Raw genomic sequence first — 16,355 nt, 5'->3', positions numbered from 1 at the left:
TGGATAAAACCTGTGCCCCATGCAGTAGAAGCATAGATTCCTAACCACTGGACCACCATGGGAGGCCCAAATGCTCACTATTTTTGAAACAAGAACAACAAAAAAATCAACCGCACTACTAATCTGTTTTTATTAAGTAGTTCCATTTGTCCAATGCTGGGTCAACTGACTGCTTTCCATTTTCCCATGCTATCAATGCTGTTTTTCCTAAAATATCGAGACCACTTATACTGGAGAAGACTCTAGAGAGTCCCTTAGACTGCAAGGAGATCCAACCAGTCCATCCTAAAGGAGATCAGTCCTGGGTGTTCATTGGAAGGACTGATTCTGAAGCTGAAACTCTAATACTTTGGCCATCTCAATGCGAAGACTTGACTCATTGGCAAAGACCTTGATGCTGGGAGGGATTGGGGGCAGGAGGAGAAGGGGATGACAGAGGATGAGATGGCTAGATGGCATCACTGACTCGATGGACATGAGTTTGGGTTAACTCCGGAAGTTGGTGATGGACAGGGAGGCCTTGCATGCTGCGATTCATTTGCGTGGGGGTCACAAAGAGTCGGACACAACTGAGTGACTGAACTGAATTGATGTCAAATTATTTTTATACAACCTAGAACAGTGCAATGCACTGGTAAATACACTGGTAACTAGTTTAAATTTTTATTACTATATCACAATGACATTGATATAATCATAACAAAAGGAGAAAAATATAATCATTTTGCTATTTCAAGTTAGCCTCAAATAAATATTTACATTGAATGAGTTGTTCTTTCATGAAAGGAAGGAAGACAGACAGGAAGGCATGAAGACAAGAGAAGGGAAATTTTTTTAAAAAAGGAAGAAAAGGAGAATTTTTAAAAAGGGAGAAAAAGATAATTTAATGAATAATTCACTACTTCTAATTCCTTACTGAGTCAGTTCAGGAAACACTATGAAGTGCAGCTTCGTAAATACTCAGAGGGTGCATAAGGAAATGATAACTGCTAAAGCTATCAGAGACCAAACTGAATACACGTAAACTATTATGAGCAATTAATTAAATCACACTCAGATGCAAACCTGGTGTTCTTTCTAAAAAGTTTTTTCCGACTGACATCTTTCTGCTAATAATGTTTCTGAACACTAGATGGCAATGAACTAAAGGTTTAAATGAAAGCACAAACACATAGAAGTATACTTAATGTCGGTAGAAAAAATATGTAACTGCTTCACTTCAAAACATACGTTAATTTTGACAACAATTCCCTCACCTGGAAAGAGGTCTGTACATCTCATAAATATCTCCCAATAAATTAGTCCAAGTGCATACATATCTACTTGTTTCAAAGCTGATTCACAGTCCCTAAGGTTCACAGCTCCTTCCAGAACTTCTGGTGCCATGTATCTGATTGTGCCAACCTGATAAAAAAAAAAAGAGTGATATATATTTCAGGAAATAATGTAGCATATTCTGAAGGGCATACATTAGGCTAGAAGTTATACATAAATTTCGGGTCAACAATAGGTCAATATGCTTATTTCAACCTAAGTATGGCACTGAACCTTTTTAGACCTCATTTTTTAAAACTGTAAAATACCCTTTTCAGAACATCTTGGTTGCTTCCAGTTTTCAGCAATTATGAATAAAGCTGCTATGAACCTTGATGTGCAGGTGTTTGTGTGAATATAAGTTTTTAACTCAACAGGGTCTATATACCTAGGAGTGTGATTGCTGGAATACTATGTTTTCCAAAGTGAATACTATCTAGCATTCCTACCAGCAAGGACTGGGTTGCCATTGCCCCACATTGTCTCCAGCATTTGAAATTATTGTTTTTTTAAAACCATTCAAAGGCAATGGCATCCTGTTTTGATTTGCAGTTCTCGATTCATGAATCACATTGAGTAACTTTCACGTGTTTATCTGCCATCTATATGCTGTCTTTGGTCAGATTTCTATTTAGATCTTCTATTTATTAATTGACTTGTTTTAATTCTTACTGTTGAGTTTTAAGAGTTTTTATATTTTGGATACAAGTCCTTTATCAGATATGTGTTTTTCAAATATATTCTCCCAGTTTGAGGGTTGTTTTTTCATTTTCTTAATATTGTCTTTCATACAGTAGAAGATTTTAATTTTAATAAAATTCACCCTAACAATTTTTTCTTTAACAAAAAAAAAAAACAAAACAACCCTCTTGAAATAATTAAGGTGTGATTTAGTCATCCTAGTCAATAGTGCTTATGCTTGTGTGTGCTGCTCAGTCATGTCTGACTCTTTGTGACACCATGGACTGTAGCCCACCAGGCTGCTCTGTCCATGGGATTCTCCAGACAAAAGTACTGGTGTGGGTTGCCATGCCCTCCTCCGGGGGATCTTCCCAAACCAGGGATCAAACCCAGGTCTCTCACACTGCAGGTATGCTTTACCATTTGAGCCACCAGAGAAGTCCAGTCAACAGTATTCCTCCTAATGCTTGACAAAAATAAGGTTGAATGGCAGTGATTTCCACAATGAATTGATGAACTTCATGCAGTGTTTTCTGTATATCTTAATTCTATAATTTCTAATATGCTATAACTGGATAAGGACAACCGTCCTGAGTACTTAGTAGATTTTTAAATTCAATTTATTATGTTTTAAAAGTATGTCAGTGTGATACCTTTTGTATACACTCACCTCACTAATGGCTGCATTATCTTCCTCCCCTGGGCGCACCAGTCTATTTCCAGTCAGCTTCATGGACAACCCAAAGTCACTAATAACACAGGTTCCATCATTTTTCACCAGAACATTTCTGCTGTTCAAATCTCGATGGGAAATTGCAGGTTTATAATGATCTGTTTGGATAGTTTTCAAATATTTATTAATGCTTCAATTGCACTACTGAACACAGAATGAGCAGGAAGGTAATATAAAGAAGACTGCTTTTTTTCTTCCCTATACTTTTCTAGTAACAAAAAGTACGTAAATAAAAATTTCAACTCACAATCCTCACTGTTTTCATTGTATTTTATAACATAATTCCTTTTGCACCTATAATTAATTAAACTTTAAACATTAAGTTACAATTACTAGTCAATAGGATCTTGCTTCTAATTTTAACACATACTACTTTGGTCCTTTTTTTTTTCCTCTAGTAGGTAAAGGAGGCAATTAAAAAAGGAATATTTGGTTAAAACAAAAAGTAAATTAACCTATGACAGAAAATCCCAGTTTTGTGCTGAGGCTTAGCTATATATCTAAGCCCACTACAGTTCTTCAAATCAAACTAGAAATTGTTTAGCAATGCATTGTTTTCTGATTTTACAAAACAAAATACTATTATACTCATTCTGTTACTTGTTTATCAAAAAACTTTTATGTTCTGTGAAGGCAGAGAGAGGACATGTTCTGCCTGAATTCAAAAGGCCTGACACAGACACACACACTGCCTGAAAGAATATATCCAATCAAGGCCCCTAACTAAAATCATCATTCTTTTCCTCCTGATAAGAAAACCATGGAGGAGGGAGGAAGGAAGGAAATGATTGGGAGTTTGGAATTAGCAGATGCCAACTATTATATATAAAACGGAAAAACAACAAGGTCCCACTGTATAGCACAAGGAACTGTATTCAATGTCCTGTGAAAAACTACAATGGAAAAGAATATGAAAAAGAATATATGGGTACAGCTGAGTCACGCTGTTGTACAGTAGAAATTAGTAAAACATTGGAAATCAACTATACTTCAATAAAATTTAAAAAAGAAAACTTTATATAAATCTTATATTGAAATAAAACCACAGCTCTTAAGAGGAAAAAAAATTCTATAGTATAATACTCAAAATTAAAAATAACTCCTTAGTTATATAAAGAAATAGAGCAATGAGAACAAAGTCAATGATAAATACAAACAGAATGCTTACATTTAGGCACAAAAAGACTCAGTATTTACATTTATTACTCTCATTAACATGTATTAAACTGCGATTTCACCAACAATAAAACCAAAGACAGAAGATAATGATTCCTTTGACCAAAAAGAAATGATACAAATGAACTTACTTATAAAACAGAAAGAGACTCACTTGTAGGGCTAGGGGAGGGATAGTTAGGGAGTTTGGGATGGTCATGTACACACTGCTATATTTTAAATGGATAACCAACAAGGACTATTGTATAGCACATGGAAATCTGCTCAATGTTATGTGGTAGCCTGGATGGGAGAAGGGTTTATGGGAGAATGGATGAATATAACTGAGACCCTTCTCTATTCACTTGAAACTATCACAACCCTGTTAATCATTTATAGCCGAATACAAAATAAAAAGGTCAAAAGAAAAAAAAAAAGGATTCCTTTGATGCAGGGAGGAAAACGCAATAGCACAACTGAAAGAAACATAGCAGTTACTAGGTTTCTAAGAGTTGATTTCTTTCTCATTTGTTCCCCTTCCTGCTTCCTAGTCCAGTCTTCCAAAGTTTGTACTAACATGGCTCACTCAACTAGTAAAAAAGCTGCATTTCTTATTCTGGATAAAACCAGAACATAAGTATATATGGTTTAATCTTGAGCTGATATTTATAAGAAAATTTATAGAGATACCTGAAAATGTTTGTATAACACCAAACCAATAATTAAGCTAAATTATCTCACACTACGAAAACTAGGTTAATAATGTGAAGAACGACGCAATGAGTCAGTAAGCCAGCCAGAGAGGAAACTAGGGTAATACTTTCTGATACTATTATGAAAGAAATAAAAGGTGGAACAACTGAGCCTGGGTTCTAGAGCCCAACAGTCACAACTATTGAAGTCCATATCCTTTCCCCACTTCCCCTTTGGTAACCATAGTCTGTCTACTACGTCTGTATGTCTGTTTTGTTTTGTAAATAAGTTCATTTATATCTTTTTTTTTCTTTTTTTTTTTTTTTGCAGACTCTACATGTAAGTGATATCATATGATTTTTGTTTGGTTTAATTCACTCAGTATGATAATCTCTAGGCATGTTGCTTTAAATGGAATTATTTCATGGCTTAGTAGCACGTAACACAATATTCCCTTTATATGTGTGTATAATTTATATATATTCCCCTTTTATATATATCATATCTTCCTTATCTTCATCTGTTGATGGACATGTACGTTCCTCGGACATTGTAAATAGTGCTGCAATGAACACTGGGATACATGTATCTTTTTGAATTACAGTTTTCTCTGGATATGTGCCCAGGAATGGGACTTCAGGATAATAAGGTAACTCTATTTTTAGTTTTTTAAAGGAACTTTCATACTATTCTCCATAGTGGCTGTGCCAATTTATATTTCCACCAACAGTATAAAAGGATTCCTTTTTCTACACACTCTCTCCAGCATTTATTACTTGTAGACTTTTAGATGATGGCCATTCTGACCAAAGTGACTTGTGGAATATTTTTCAAATAATTAGGTACTAAAAATTCAAATAGCTATTATACTGATGTTTTTTACAATATCATATAGTAAGTTGTTTTTTTAATTTAAAGTTAACTATTTAGTAATAATCGGAGAAGGCAATGGCACCCCACTCCAGTACTCTTGCCTGGAAAATCCCATGGACCAAGGAGCCTGGTGGGCTACAGTCCACGGGGTCGCTAAGAGTTGGACACGAGTGAGCAACTTCACTTTCATTTTTCACTTTCATGCATTGGAGAAGGAAATGGCAATCCACTCCAGTGTTCTTGCCTGGAGAATCCCAGGGACGGGGGACTCTGGTGGGCTGCCGTCAATGGGGTCGCAGAGTTGGACACGACTGAAGCAACTTAGCAGCAGCAGCAGCAGCAGCATTTAGTAATAATATAAGGTGATGTTTAAGAATAGAATCTGTGTTTAAATAAAACTCATAGTTAATGGCAATCATTCTTTCCAGCCAGGCTTTGACTGGAAAACTTTCTGAATCATGCGAGCCTTGAAAAGGGGGATTAGGATGGTATTTTAATTTTTGTGTTAAGCCAGCTCTTTAAAGGAGTTATAATATTTAAGAATAAAGAAACATAATACAAATGGTTAATGAGCTAACACACTAAAGTAAGTGCATCAAGTTGCTGACACAGGCAATAACACTGAAAATTCTGTATTCAAGAAAAGCAAGATGTCAAGATAAATGAATTGATAAATTATTCAGGAGAAATTATTTATATATGAAGCAGCAGCTAAAAAAGATGATCCATGCTATTATACAATGGAACAAAGATCTAAGAAATTGATACATTAAAAATTCTCTTCATTACAGAGGTCAGAGAAAGTGAAAAAAGAATGTATGGCAAGAAAACTGCTGTAAGGGATGTAAGCACAAACACAGATTTTCATAGCAAAGCTAATTTTGAGGGGCCTGTGATATGATATAAGGTGTACTTTGAAACAAAGTGAAGAAAACAAATATATTTAAAAAGATACTTTGGAAACCTAGAAAAAATGTACATAAAGTCTGAATAAAACTGTAGTTACAGCACTACACTCATTGACATAATACAGTTCAGTTCAGTTGCTCAGTCGTGTCCGACTCTTTGCGACCCGACAAATCGCAGCACGCCAGGCCTCCCTGTCCATCACAATCTCCCGGAGTTCACTCAGACTCACGTCCATCGAGTCCATGATGCCATCCAGCCATCTCATCCTCGGTTGTCCCCTTCTCCTCCTGCCCCCAATCCCTTCCAGCATCACAACCTTTTCTAATGAGTACAACCACTCAGTATCGACACAATGGCAAAGACTGACTTCTCACCATGTATTCTCGTTATTTGAAGCAGCAATGCATCTAGCTAAAACTAACAAACACACACTGCATTGAAACATCCCTTGCAGCTAAGTGTGGTGGGAAAGCATGGACTAAGCTCTGGGAAAGAAAACATAAGCACAAGAGTGGGACTTCGGGAGATAAACAGGGGCAATACCTTCTATTCTCTCTTTTCTCTGACTAGCATATAGCATGATGGACAATGAGGTGATCCTGAAAACATCAGCCACATATAAAGATTAATGGAGGAGAAATATAGGAGTCTGGGACCCTAATACTACTATGGTGCTGCCAAAAGAAAATATGTAGACTGTCTCTCTCTAAATTCTTACATGAGAAAGGAAAAAAATAGTCATTCTCATTGAAATCTGTTATATTTTCCTCCCTGATAAATTTGAACAAACCTAATGCTAGCTATGGAGAAGGCGAAGGCCCCACTCCAGTACTCTTGCCTGGAAAATCCCATGGACGGAGGAGCCTGGTGGGCCGCAGTCCATGGGGTCACGAAGAGTCAGACATGACTGAGTGACTTCACTTTCAGTTTTCACTTTCATGCATTGGAGAAGGAAATGGCAACCCACCCCAGTGTTCTTGCTGGAGAATCCTAGGGACAGAGGAGCCTGGTGGGCTGCCATCTATGGGGTCGCACAGAGTCAGACACGACTGAAGCGACTTAGCAGCAGCAGCAGCAACCTTTGTTGTATGTTTGCTTTTATTTACAGGGAGAATGTTCATAGCTTTAATTAAAATCTCAATGGAATCCATGACTTGGCTGGAGTAATGAAGTTTTTTTCTCATTCTTCTCGTTAAATTTCAAATAGGTTTCCTCACACTAGATCTTTTAGACAACTGGCTAATAATTTATCTGTTGTAATACAAAACACACTTTTATTCTGAAGGTATGACTAAAGCTTCCCTTTGTGAACTGTGTGCCCGCATGGTTTGCAGCGTCTTCTTGTCACTGCCTTACCTCCCCGTGGTAATTCAGTATGAAGATAAGCCAATCCTCTAGTCACAGAATGAGCCAGACGGCAAGAGCTTACCCAGTCACTTGTATGGAGACTTAAATACTTGCATAGAGATCCCTATACGGAGGGGGGGAAAAAAAAGGGAAGGGGAGAAAAGTGGAATTACTTTATTTGAACATGAGGAGGTAAGTGAGCAACTGTAATAAACACTTGCATAGAGATCCCTATATGGAGGGGGAAAAAAAAAGGCAAGGGGAGAAAAAGTGGAATTACTTTATTTGAACATGAGGAGGTAAGTGAGCAACTGTATAAAGGGATTTGCATATGTCAGGATTCAAAGGAGGTCTAATGAATCATGACATTTCAGAACACTGAAGTAAGAAAAGACATCTCTGTGGGTAGAGAAACGAAGAGAGAACGGAAAGTAGAAGTTAGACATTATCAATTTTTATGCCTCCGGTATTAAAAATTATGAAAGGTTATTTAATTTCATTTTAAAGGCTTCTTTGATTTATCAACTTAAGATAGAAAAACTGTTTCTTTACACGGTATCTTTCACCAGGACAAAACCAAATTATCCTATTATGTTTTACAAGTCGAAAACTTTTTTACAATCAGAAGGCTTTTGTAAATATATGTGTCATTGCTACTCAAGGTCCTCATCCATAAATTCTTTACTACCAGGCTGAGATAAAGAGCGTGCATCAGAGTAAATGTCAATCAAAGCACTCCCTCCTTCATCAAGAAGTCTTGCTAAGAGAGAGACAGAGAGGCAGAGAGAGACAGAGACAGAGTGACAGAGGTTCAGGGCACTGAACACTTTCATTCACATTCTGGGATAAAATCCTTATTTCACTGTAGACCATTAATAGTTTGCAAACCAGCAACTCTCAACCTAATGGGGATCCTCTTACAAATCCGATTAACATAAATTTCAGTAAACTTTTTAAGAAGAACTTACATTGGGATAATACTCCATCACAAGCAAATACTCCATGCGTCCATCTGCAGTGACTCTCTCATCTCCAACTATAAAGCGAGCAATGTTGTCATGTTCCATCAAAGGCACTCTATAAATGTTCTTCTCATTGATAAAATTTTGACGGTTTGCAAAGGAAAACACTTTTACAGCAACTGGACGTTCATCTAAGGAACCTTTATATACAGCTCCATATCGACCCCGGCCAATCAGCTATAAGTTTGTTTTGAAAAAAAAAAAAAAAAACAAGATGTTATTTCTTCACAACTGAACAATCAAATTTACTAAATAATTAAGTATAAATCTGTATGTATCTATCAGGTCTCTAATGCTTAGTCTGAATTACTCCATTATCAATAAACTAACAAATTAGGCATCCTACACAGCTCAGAAACAAGTACCATATCCAGTCCCTCCACAGATGACAATTATAAACTCTGAACAAAATTTTTTAAAAGAAATCTAAAACAGCGGCGGAATGAACAAAAGTAGGTAGATCCTGAGAGGAGTTAACATTTAAAAGAAAGAAATGGCATAGGCTGAGATACTCATCTTATAGCGTTCAGTCTGTGAGCAGGCTGAAATCTGCACTGTGTATTGGATCAAAAACTGCAATAGAAATGTTTCTGGCCTGAGAAACCAGGGAACAGAATTTAGGGCAACCATTGCTGATGGAGAATGAAGGCAGAATCCCAAAAAGGAGAGTCAAAGAGTGGGAAATCCAACTAATGCATCGGACAGACTCCAGGTAAAGGATCAGTAACAAGAGATAAGTTTGTAATATGCCTAACTGAGATAACTGCCTACCAAAACCAACAATGAAATGAACACACTTTATAAGAACCGAACAGAATACAGAGTCTTCACAACATAACATTCACAGATTTTAGTACAATACAATAAAAAATTACTCAAACAAAACCCCCAGCAATTTGCAACTGTTCTCTTCATTTCTGGTTTCTGCAACTTCTCTGCCTTTTTACTGAAAAAAGCTTAGGAATTTACCACCATTTACTTAATGATTATTTGTTATATTTCATTCACTATTCCTAATTTAAATATTTACAAACAGATAAGATTGCCCTTTAGAAACGCTATATCAAAGCAAAGTTAAATCAGCAATGATTGAAGTGTTTCTTTTACTCAATCCAGAACAATATCCTAATGGTTTTAATTCATATTTTTTCCAATTTACTAAAATGGACATCTTATTATACATTTACTAGGCATACTTCCCTGTAGCTCAGACGGTAAAGAAAGCGAAGTCACTCAGTCGTGTCTGACTCCTTGTGACCCCATGGACTGTAGCCTACTAGACTCCTCTGTCCATGGGATTTTCCAGACAAGAATACTGGAGTGGGTTGCCATTTCCTTTTCCCAGGGAACTTCCCAACCCAGGGATCGAACCCAGGTCTCCCACATTGTAGGCAGATGGTTTACCATCTGAGCCACCAGGGAAGCCAGATGGTAAAGAATCTGCCTGCAATGCAGGAGACCCAGGTTCAATTCCTGGATCAGGAAGATCCTCTGGAGAAGGGAATGGCAATCCACTCCAGTATTCCTGCATGGAGAATTCAATGGACAGAGGAGCCTGGCGAGTTACAGTCCATGGGGTCGCAAAGAGCTGGACACAACTGAGTGACTACCACTACTACTACTAGGCATACTTACTTCTGTGAATTGAAAATTCATCTCTTTTGTCTATTTTTAATGGATTCTTTATGTCATGTTGATTTCTACCAGCTCTTTATCAATTATTTATACACTGAAATACCTTTTTTGAATTTTGCTTTTCACTTTTATTGTATTTTCCTCCCAAAAAGAAAGTTCTTAAAATGTTTTATATACCAGATCTTATCATTTAACAGTCTCTGGTTTAGACATTATAATTCAGTTATCCTAATAAATGGCATAAAAACATTCATCATGGTGAGACTTTTAACACAGGCTGAGATATTACCAAATGAAAATTTAATTTTATGCAGAACATAACATTTGTATGTACCTATACAATACATAATACATATACAAACAAGTAATGTTTATTTGGCATCTACTATGGATTTCTTCAGAGAAGGCAATGGCACCCCACTCCAGTACTCTTACCTGGAAAATCCCATGGACGGAGGAGCCTGGTGGGCTGCAGTCCATAGGGTCGCTAAGAGTCGGACACGACTGAGCGACTTCACTTTCACTTTTCACTTTCATGCACTGGAGAAGGAAATGGCAACCCACTCCAGTGTTCTTGCCTAGAGAATCCCAGGGACGGGGGAGCCTGGTGGGCTGCCGTCTATGGGATCGCACAGAGTCGAACATGACTGAAGCAACGTGGATTCCTTGCCTGTACATTTTCTCTGAGAATCTGTATCTTTATTCCCATACTCTGTTCAAATCTCTACTCAAAGACTATCTCCTTTCTGAATATACTTTCCTTACTAACCCCTTTCTGTAATTTTCTCATCTCATTTGCATTTTTTTTCTCCACAGCACTTACTACTACTTGAAATATATAATGACCTTTCCACAATGTGGGGTTAGGGACACCTAATTTCCACATAGTCCAAAAATCCACATAAAGCTTACAGGTAACCCTTCATACAAACATGTTTCTTCTGGTCCATGGTTCTACAGCCACAGATTTAGTCAAATATGGATGGTGGAATAATATCTACTATTGAAAAATATCTGTGTACACGTGGACCCATACAGTTCACACTCATGTTGTTCAAGGGTCAACTATATCTTCATTTATTTACCCTCTTGTAGACTTCTCACTAGAATATAAGCCCATGTATCTGTATTGGTCACCAACATTCTCAGTGCCTTGAAGAGGTCTTGATACAAAATTTATAATAAATGGTCATTGAATAAATGAATTAATCACGGTCTCAGATGTACTATGTGGACAGAAAGAAAAAAAACAATCTATAATCTGAAAGCAATCTTACCTCCAGCAGTTTCAGATTATCTAGGTCAAGAGAGGGCTCTGACGCTGCTGCCTCCATCATATTCATACTGTGGAGACCTTGTTTGCGGTCTCCTACAGAAATCAGAAAAAGAGCTTGCTAATTAGTGGTTCTCTTAAAAGTGAAAATATTTATTATACATTTTTATATATTACAGTTAAATAGAAGATCTGCAGAAGGACAGACAGCATAACTTATACCTAATATCAATGGGACTAAAACTATCTAGTAAACTAAGAATCATCTATAAATGAAGATAAATAATGAATAACATGAAAGCTAAACTCTGGGAGATGGTTCCAGTACACCCAGTATAAAACCCTAAGAAATGGACAGAAATATCAAGGAAGGTTTTATTAAAATTATTCAAATCAATGAATGGGTGCTCATTTCCTAAGAAGCTTATCAAATCAAACGTTTATTAGAACCAACTAGACAGATGATGCAAGAAGGCACTGGCGACCCACTCCAGTACTCTTGCCTGGAAACTCCCATGGACGGAGGAACCTGGTAGGCTGCAGTCCAAGGGATAGCTAAGAGTCGGACTCGACTGTGTGACTTCACTTTCACTTTTCACTTTCATGCATTGGAGAAAGAAATGGCAACCCACTCCAGTGTTCTTGCCTGGAGAATCCCAGGGATGGAGGGGCCTGGTGGGCTGCCGTCTATGGGGATGCACAGAGTTGGACACAACTGAAGTGACTTAGCAGCAGCAGCAGTAGCAGACAGCTAATGATTAGGATTTATTTTTAATTATTGTTATTCTTAGATGTGAAAATGGTATTGTGGTTATATATATTTTAAGTCTTTATACTCCAGACATAATACTAAAACATTTATATATTAAGGGATACTTTCAATTTATTTCAAAATAATCCAACAGCATGGAAGGGTAGGGTGAGTGGGCCTATAGATGATATACAGATGAGACAATCATTGAAGCTGGGTGATGACTATTCTGTATACGTTTGAAACCTTTCACAAAGACTAGGGGAAAAAGTTTAAGACAGAAGGATGGCTCCAGGACTACTGCAGCAAACAGATGCTTTTTACAATGAAAAATTGTTTTTTAAAGAAATTCAATTCTGATTAAACACAATGTTTAATAAACATTACAAAATAAATAATAAACAGAACAAAAACCTGCATTTTTACCTGTCAGCATCCTATATCCAAAGCATAAGGCAACTATCAAAACAGCTAATACAGAGACTGATGCCAATGCAATGATTATTGTCTCATCTCGGTTAAATGAATGAGGTGGACCTAAAAGAAAGTAAAATTTTAAAATACAGTCATCCTTTCTTTCCAGTATTTTGCTAACTACTTACAGACAGGCTATAATAATATATAGTCAAATCAGCAATGTTTTTGCATCAATGGAAAAGAAACAAAAATTAATAACAAATTTCTAATAATTGAAAATTGCACAGAGATTTAATCATACAAATTATTTTATACAGACCCAGAACACTTAAATGCCTGGTAGTTGTGCTTCTATTTTCTAGGAGAAGTTGTAGATAACCAGCATCATTTCTTCTTTAAACAGTTGCTAGAATTCAACAGTGAAACCATCTCAGCTTGGTACTTTTGGTTTAAGGAGGTATTAATTATTTATCGAATTTCTTTAATAAATAAATACCTATTCAGATTATATACTTCTCCCCATGTGAATTGTGGTAGATTGTACCTTTCGAGGAAACGGTCCAGTACATTGAAGCTATTGAATTTGTTAACAAAAAGTTGTTCATAATTTTCCTTTATGGGATCTGTAGGTATGACATTTCTTTCATTTCTGATTATTACATATTTATTTTTTTAATTTTATCTTGGAAGCCTTGCTAGAAGTTTATCAACTTTATTGATCTTTTTAAAGAAATAGCTTTTGGTTTTGTTGCTTTTTTTCTATTAATTTCCTGTTTTCAACTCAACTGATCCCTCATCTAACTTCTACTCTTTTTCTTCGCTTACTTTGGATTTAATTTGCTCTTCTACTTGTAGTTTCCCAAGGTAAAAACTTAGGAAATAACTACAGCTTATAATGAAATAATAAAAGGACATATGAAATTAAATCCAATTTCATCTAACATTTATTTATTTATTTATTTTTTAATTTTAAAATCTTTAATTCTTACATGCATTCCCAAACATGAACCCCCCTCCCACCTCCCTCCCCATAACATCTTTCTGGGTCATCCCCATGCACCAGCCCCAAGCATGCTGCATCCCGCGTCAGACACAGATTGGCGATTCAATTCACATGATAGTATACATGTTAGAATGTCATTCTCCCAAATCATCCCACCCTCTCCCTCTCCCTCTGAGTCCAAAAGTCCGTTATACACATCTGTGTCTCTTTCCCTGTCTTGCATACAGGGTCGTCATTGCCATCTTCCTAAATTCCATATATATGTGTTAGTAAAGAAGTACCTGCCTGCAATTTTAGCACCAATGTAAAACCAAGAAGGACCTTGTGGGGTTTCTGGGTGCAAAACCCCATGTCCTCTGTTCCTTGCTTGAAGGAAATAGGTTTCATTCAGCCTTTAAGAATTCCCTTGAGTTTCAAAGGATAGATTCAAACAGTTGCTAATCAATAAAATGAGAGGCTGCAGAGAAATGGAGGAGCAATCAAGAAACAATAGTGCAGTTTTGGAGCAGGGTCCTGGTTCCTCCTCAAGGAATATACGTATTAACATCCTTGAGTTCTTCAACAGTACTAAAACCTCCACCAAATGGAACATGTTAACTAGTTGAGGAAGCATTCTTCATTCCAGAGAGAAGGTCACAGTTACCACAGAATCCCAGAATCCCATCAGGAGACCACCAGATGAACCCTAAACTGAAAGAATGCAGGCCTTCCAGGAACTCAGGTCCTTATAGGCAACCCCACTCCTTGACTGTGAGACTCCTCACAAACCATCTCTCCCAGGTTAAGACACAGTTTTGAGGGCATCAGCTGGCTATTGCCCCCTTTGCCTGGCAAAGCAATAAAGTTATTCTCTTCCATTTCACACAAACTCTGTCTCCGAGATTCAATTCAGTGTGGATGTACAGAGGCAAATTATCAGTAGCAAACGTGACAGACAAAATTTATTTTTGATAGAATGAAGCTGTTCTCTAACTGGATTAATAAAATTCACAAATCTAATATGAAACACAGGTTTCCTATTTCCAAATTAGAAAGGCTAATTATTTAAATGGGTATTTATTCTTTTGTGTAATTCAAACACATACATGAGTTAATGATGTCTTAAAAACACTATAAGACATTATAAGATTATAAAAACACTGTAAGATTACTAAAATAGGCACATAATAAACCAAATAAACCGGGCTATCTACATCTTAGAAGAATCATCAACATGGGATAATCAAATTATTTATTTAGAATGATCTATAGAAGGGGAGGGAGAAAAAACCCATTTAAAAGATGCTAAGTATGAATATAATTAAACTGTTCTGCATAGCTATAAGCTGTTAAAAAATCATTGCTAGATAGATCAGACTGATACGAAATCAGTTTTGGAATGGTGTTTATGAGGAAAAGCTTGGCACTGATTATGAAGCCAACAAGAATATTGCAGAAATAAAAAAAGAACAGATTCTATAAGGAACAAATGCAGTCATAAATCAAAAAATGTTTCTCACAGTTGTGTATCTATTCAAACAGCAGCCTGTTCAGCATTATCTATATGTAAATGGTTTTGATAATGACATTTTCAGATTACAAAGCAATGGCTACCATTAGAACCATAATCAGGTAAGGTTTTCTTCTGCAAAAGATCCACATTTTATTTAGCAAAATTAATAAGCATGGCATTATCTTTAAACAATGGGGAAGATTTAAAAACAAAGGGGCCAGAAACCTAAATAAAAATCCATCTTATTCTGTAGTGGAATTCAATAGATTTTATAGTCATTATATGTTTCTTTACTATGGAAAGAAAACCTGAAATAGCTGAGAAGAGCTATGTACCCAGTCTTAAAAATGGTAGTTGAGCCACTGACAGACGTTTAAAGGGGTGTGATTTAAACATGCTTGAAAGAACATAACTGCTGAATTTATAAGTAATAAAAGGCAAGTGATACTCTCTGAACAGGCCAGATGTTGAAAAACCACAGGGATGGAAATATGAAGTACTATGTTTCACATTTGGCCTAAATGAAGACATTCTTGAACAGGAAACTTGTAGGAAGAGTCAAAATTTGCATTCTCTAAACCAATGTTGAGGAACTAGAACTCACAAGCTTTTATCTGACACAACTATTTAGCTGTGTACAAATAATTATGTGAATGCACCTTGAAAATCTCTTTGATTAAGACATAAACAGCTGATTTCTAGAATATATGAATTAAATAACTGCATTCTGCTGGAGAAGGGATAGGCTACCCACTCCAGTATTCTTGGGCTTCCCTTGTGGCTTTGCTGGTAAAGAATCTACCCGCAATGCAAGAGACCTGGGTTTGATCCCTGGGTTGGGAAGATCTCCTCAAAAAGAGAAAGCCTACCCACTGCAGTATTCTGTCCTGGAGAATTCCATGGACTCTACAGTCCATGGGGTCGCAAAGAGTTGGGACACATCTGAGTGACTTTCACTTTGTAAACAATTAACAAGGATCACAACACACTGTGGAAAATTCTTAGAGATGGGAATACCAGACCACCTAACCTGCCTCCTGAGAAACTTATATGCATG

At 36.6% G+C, this 16,355-nt stretch overlaps 1 protein-coding gene across 1 annotated transcript in view; it reads right to left on the bottom strand.

Moving 5' to 3' along the window:
- Window positions 1-16,355, bottom strand: part of BMPR2 (bone morphogenetic protein receptor type 2) — a 149,250-nt gene that overhangs the window by 20,607 nt on the left and 112,288 nt on the right. The window contains exons 4-9 of the mRNA XM_069577999.1: window positions 12,813-12,923; window positions 11,640-11,731; window positions 8,674-8,904; window positions 7,715-7,829; window positions 2,666-2,826; window positions 1,257-1,404 (exon numbers count right to left, since the gene is read on the bottom strand). Of these exons, the coding sequence (XP_069434100.1) occupies window positions 1,257-1,404; window positions 2,666-2,826; window positions 7,715-7,829; window positions 8,674-8,904; window positions 11,640-11,731; window positions 12,813-12,923 (858 nt within the window). The remainder of the gene's footprint in view (window positions 1-1,256; window positions 1,405-2,665; window positions 2,827-7,714; window positions 7,830-8,673; window positions 8,905-11,639; window positions 11,732-12,812; window positions 12,924-16,355) is intronic.

Source organism: Ovis canadensis, chromosome 2, assembly GCF_042477335.2.
Source record: "Ovis canadensis isolate MfBH-ARS-UI-01 breed Bighorn chromosome 2, ARS-UI_OviCan_v2, whole genome shotgun sequence".
NCBI classification, from domain to species: Eukaryota; Metazoa; Chordata; class Mammalia; order Artiodactyla; family Bovidae; genus Ovis; species Ovis canadensis.
Note: the sequence above shows the minus strand (reverse complement) of the source record. Positions and strands in the feature narration are given on the sequence as shown.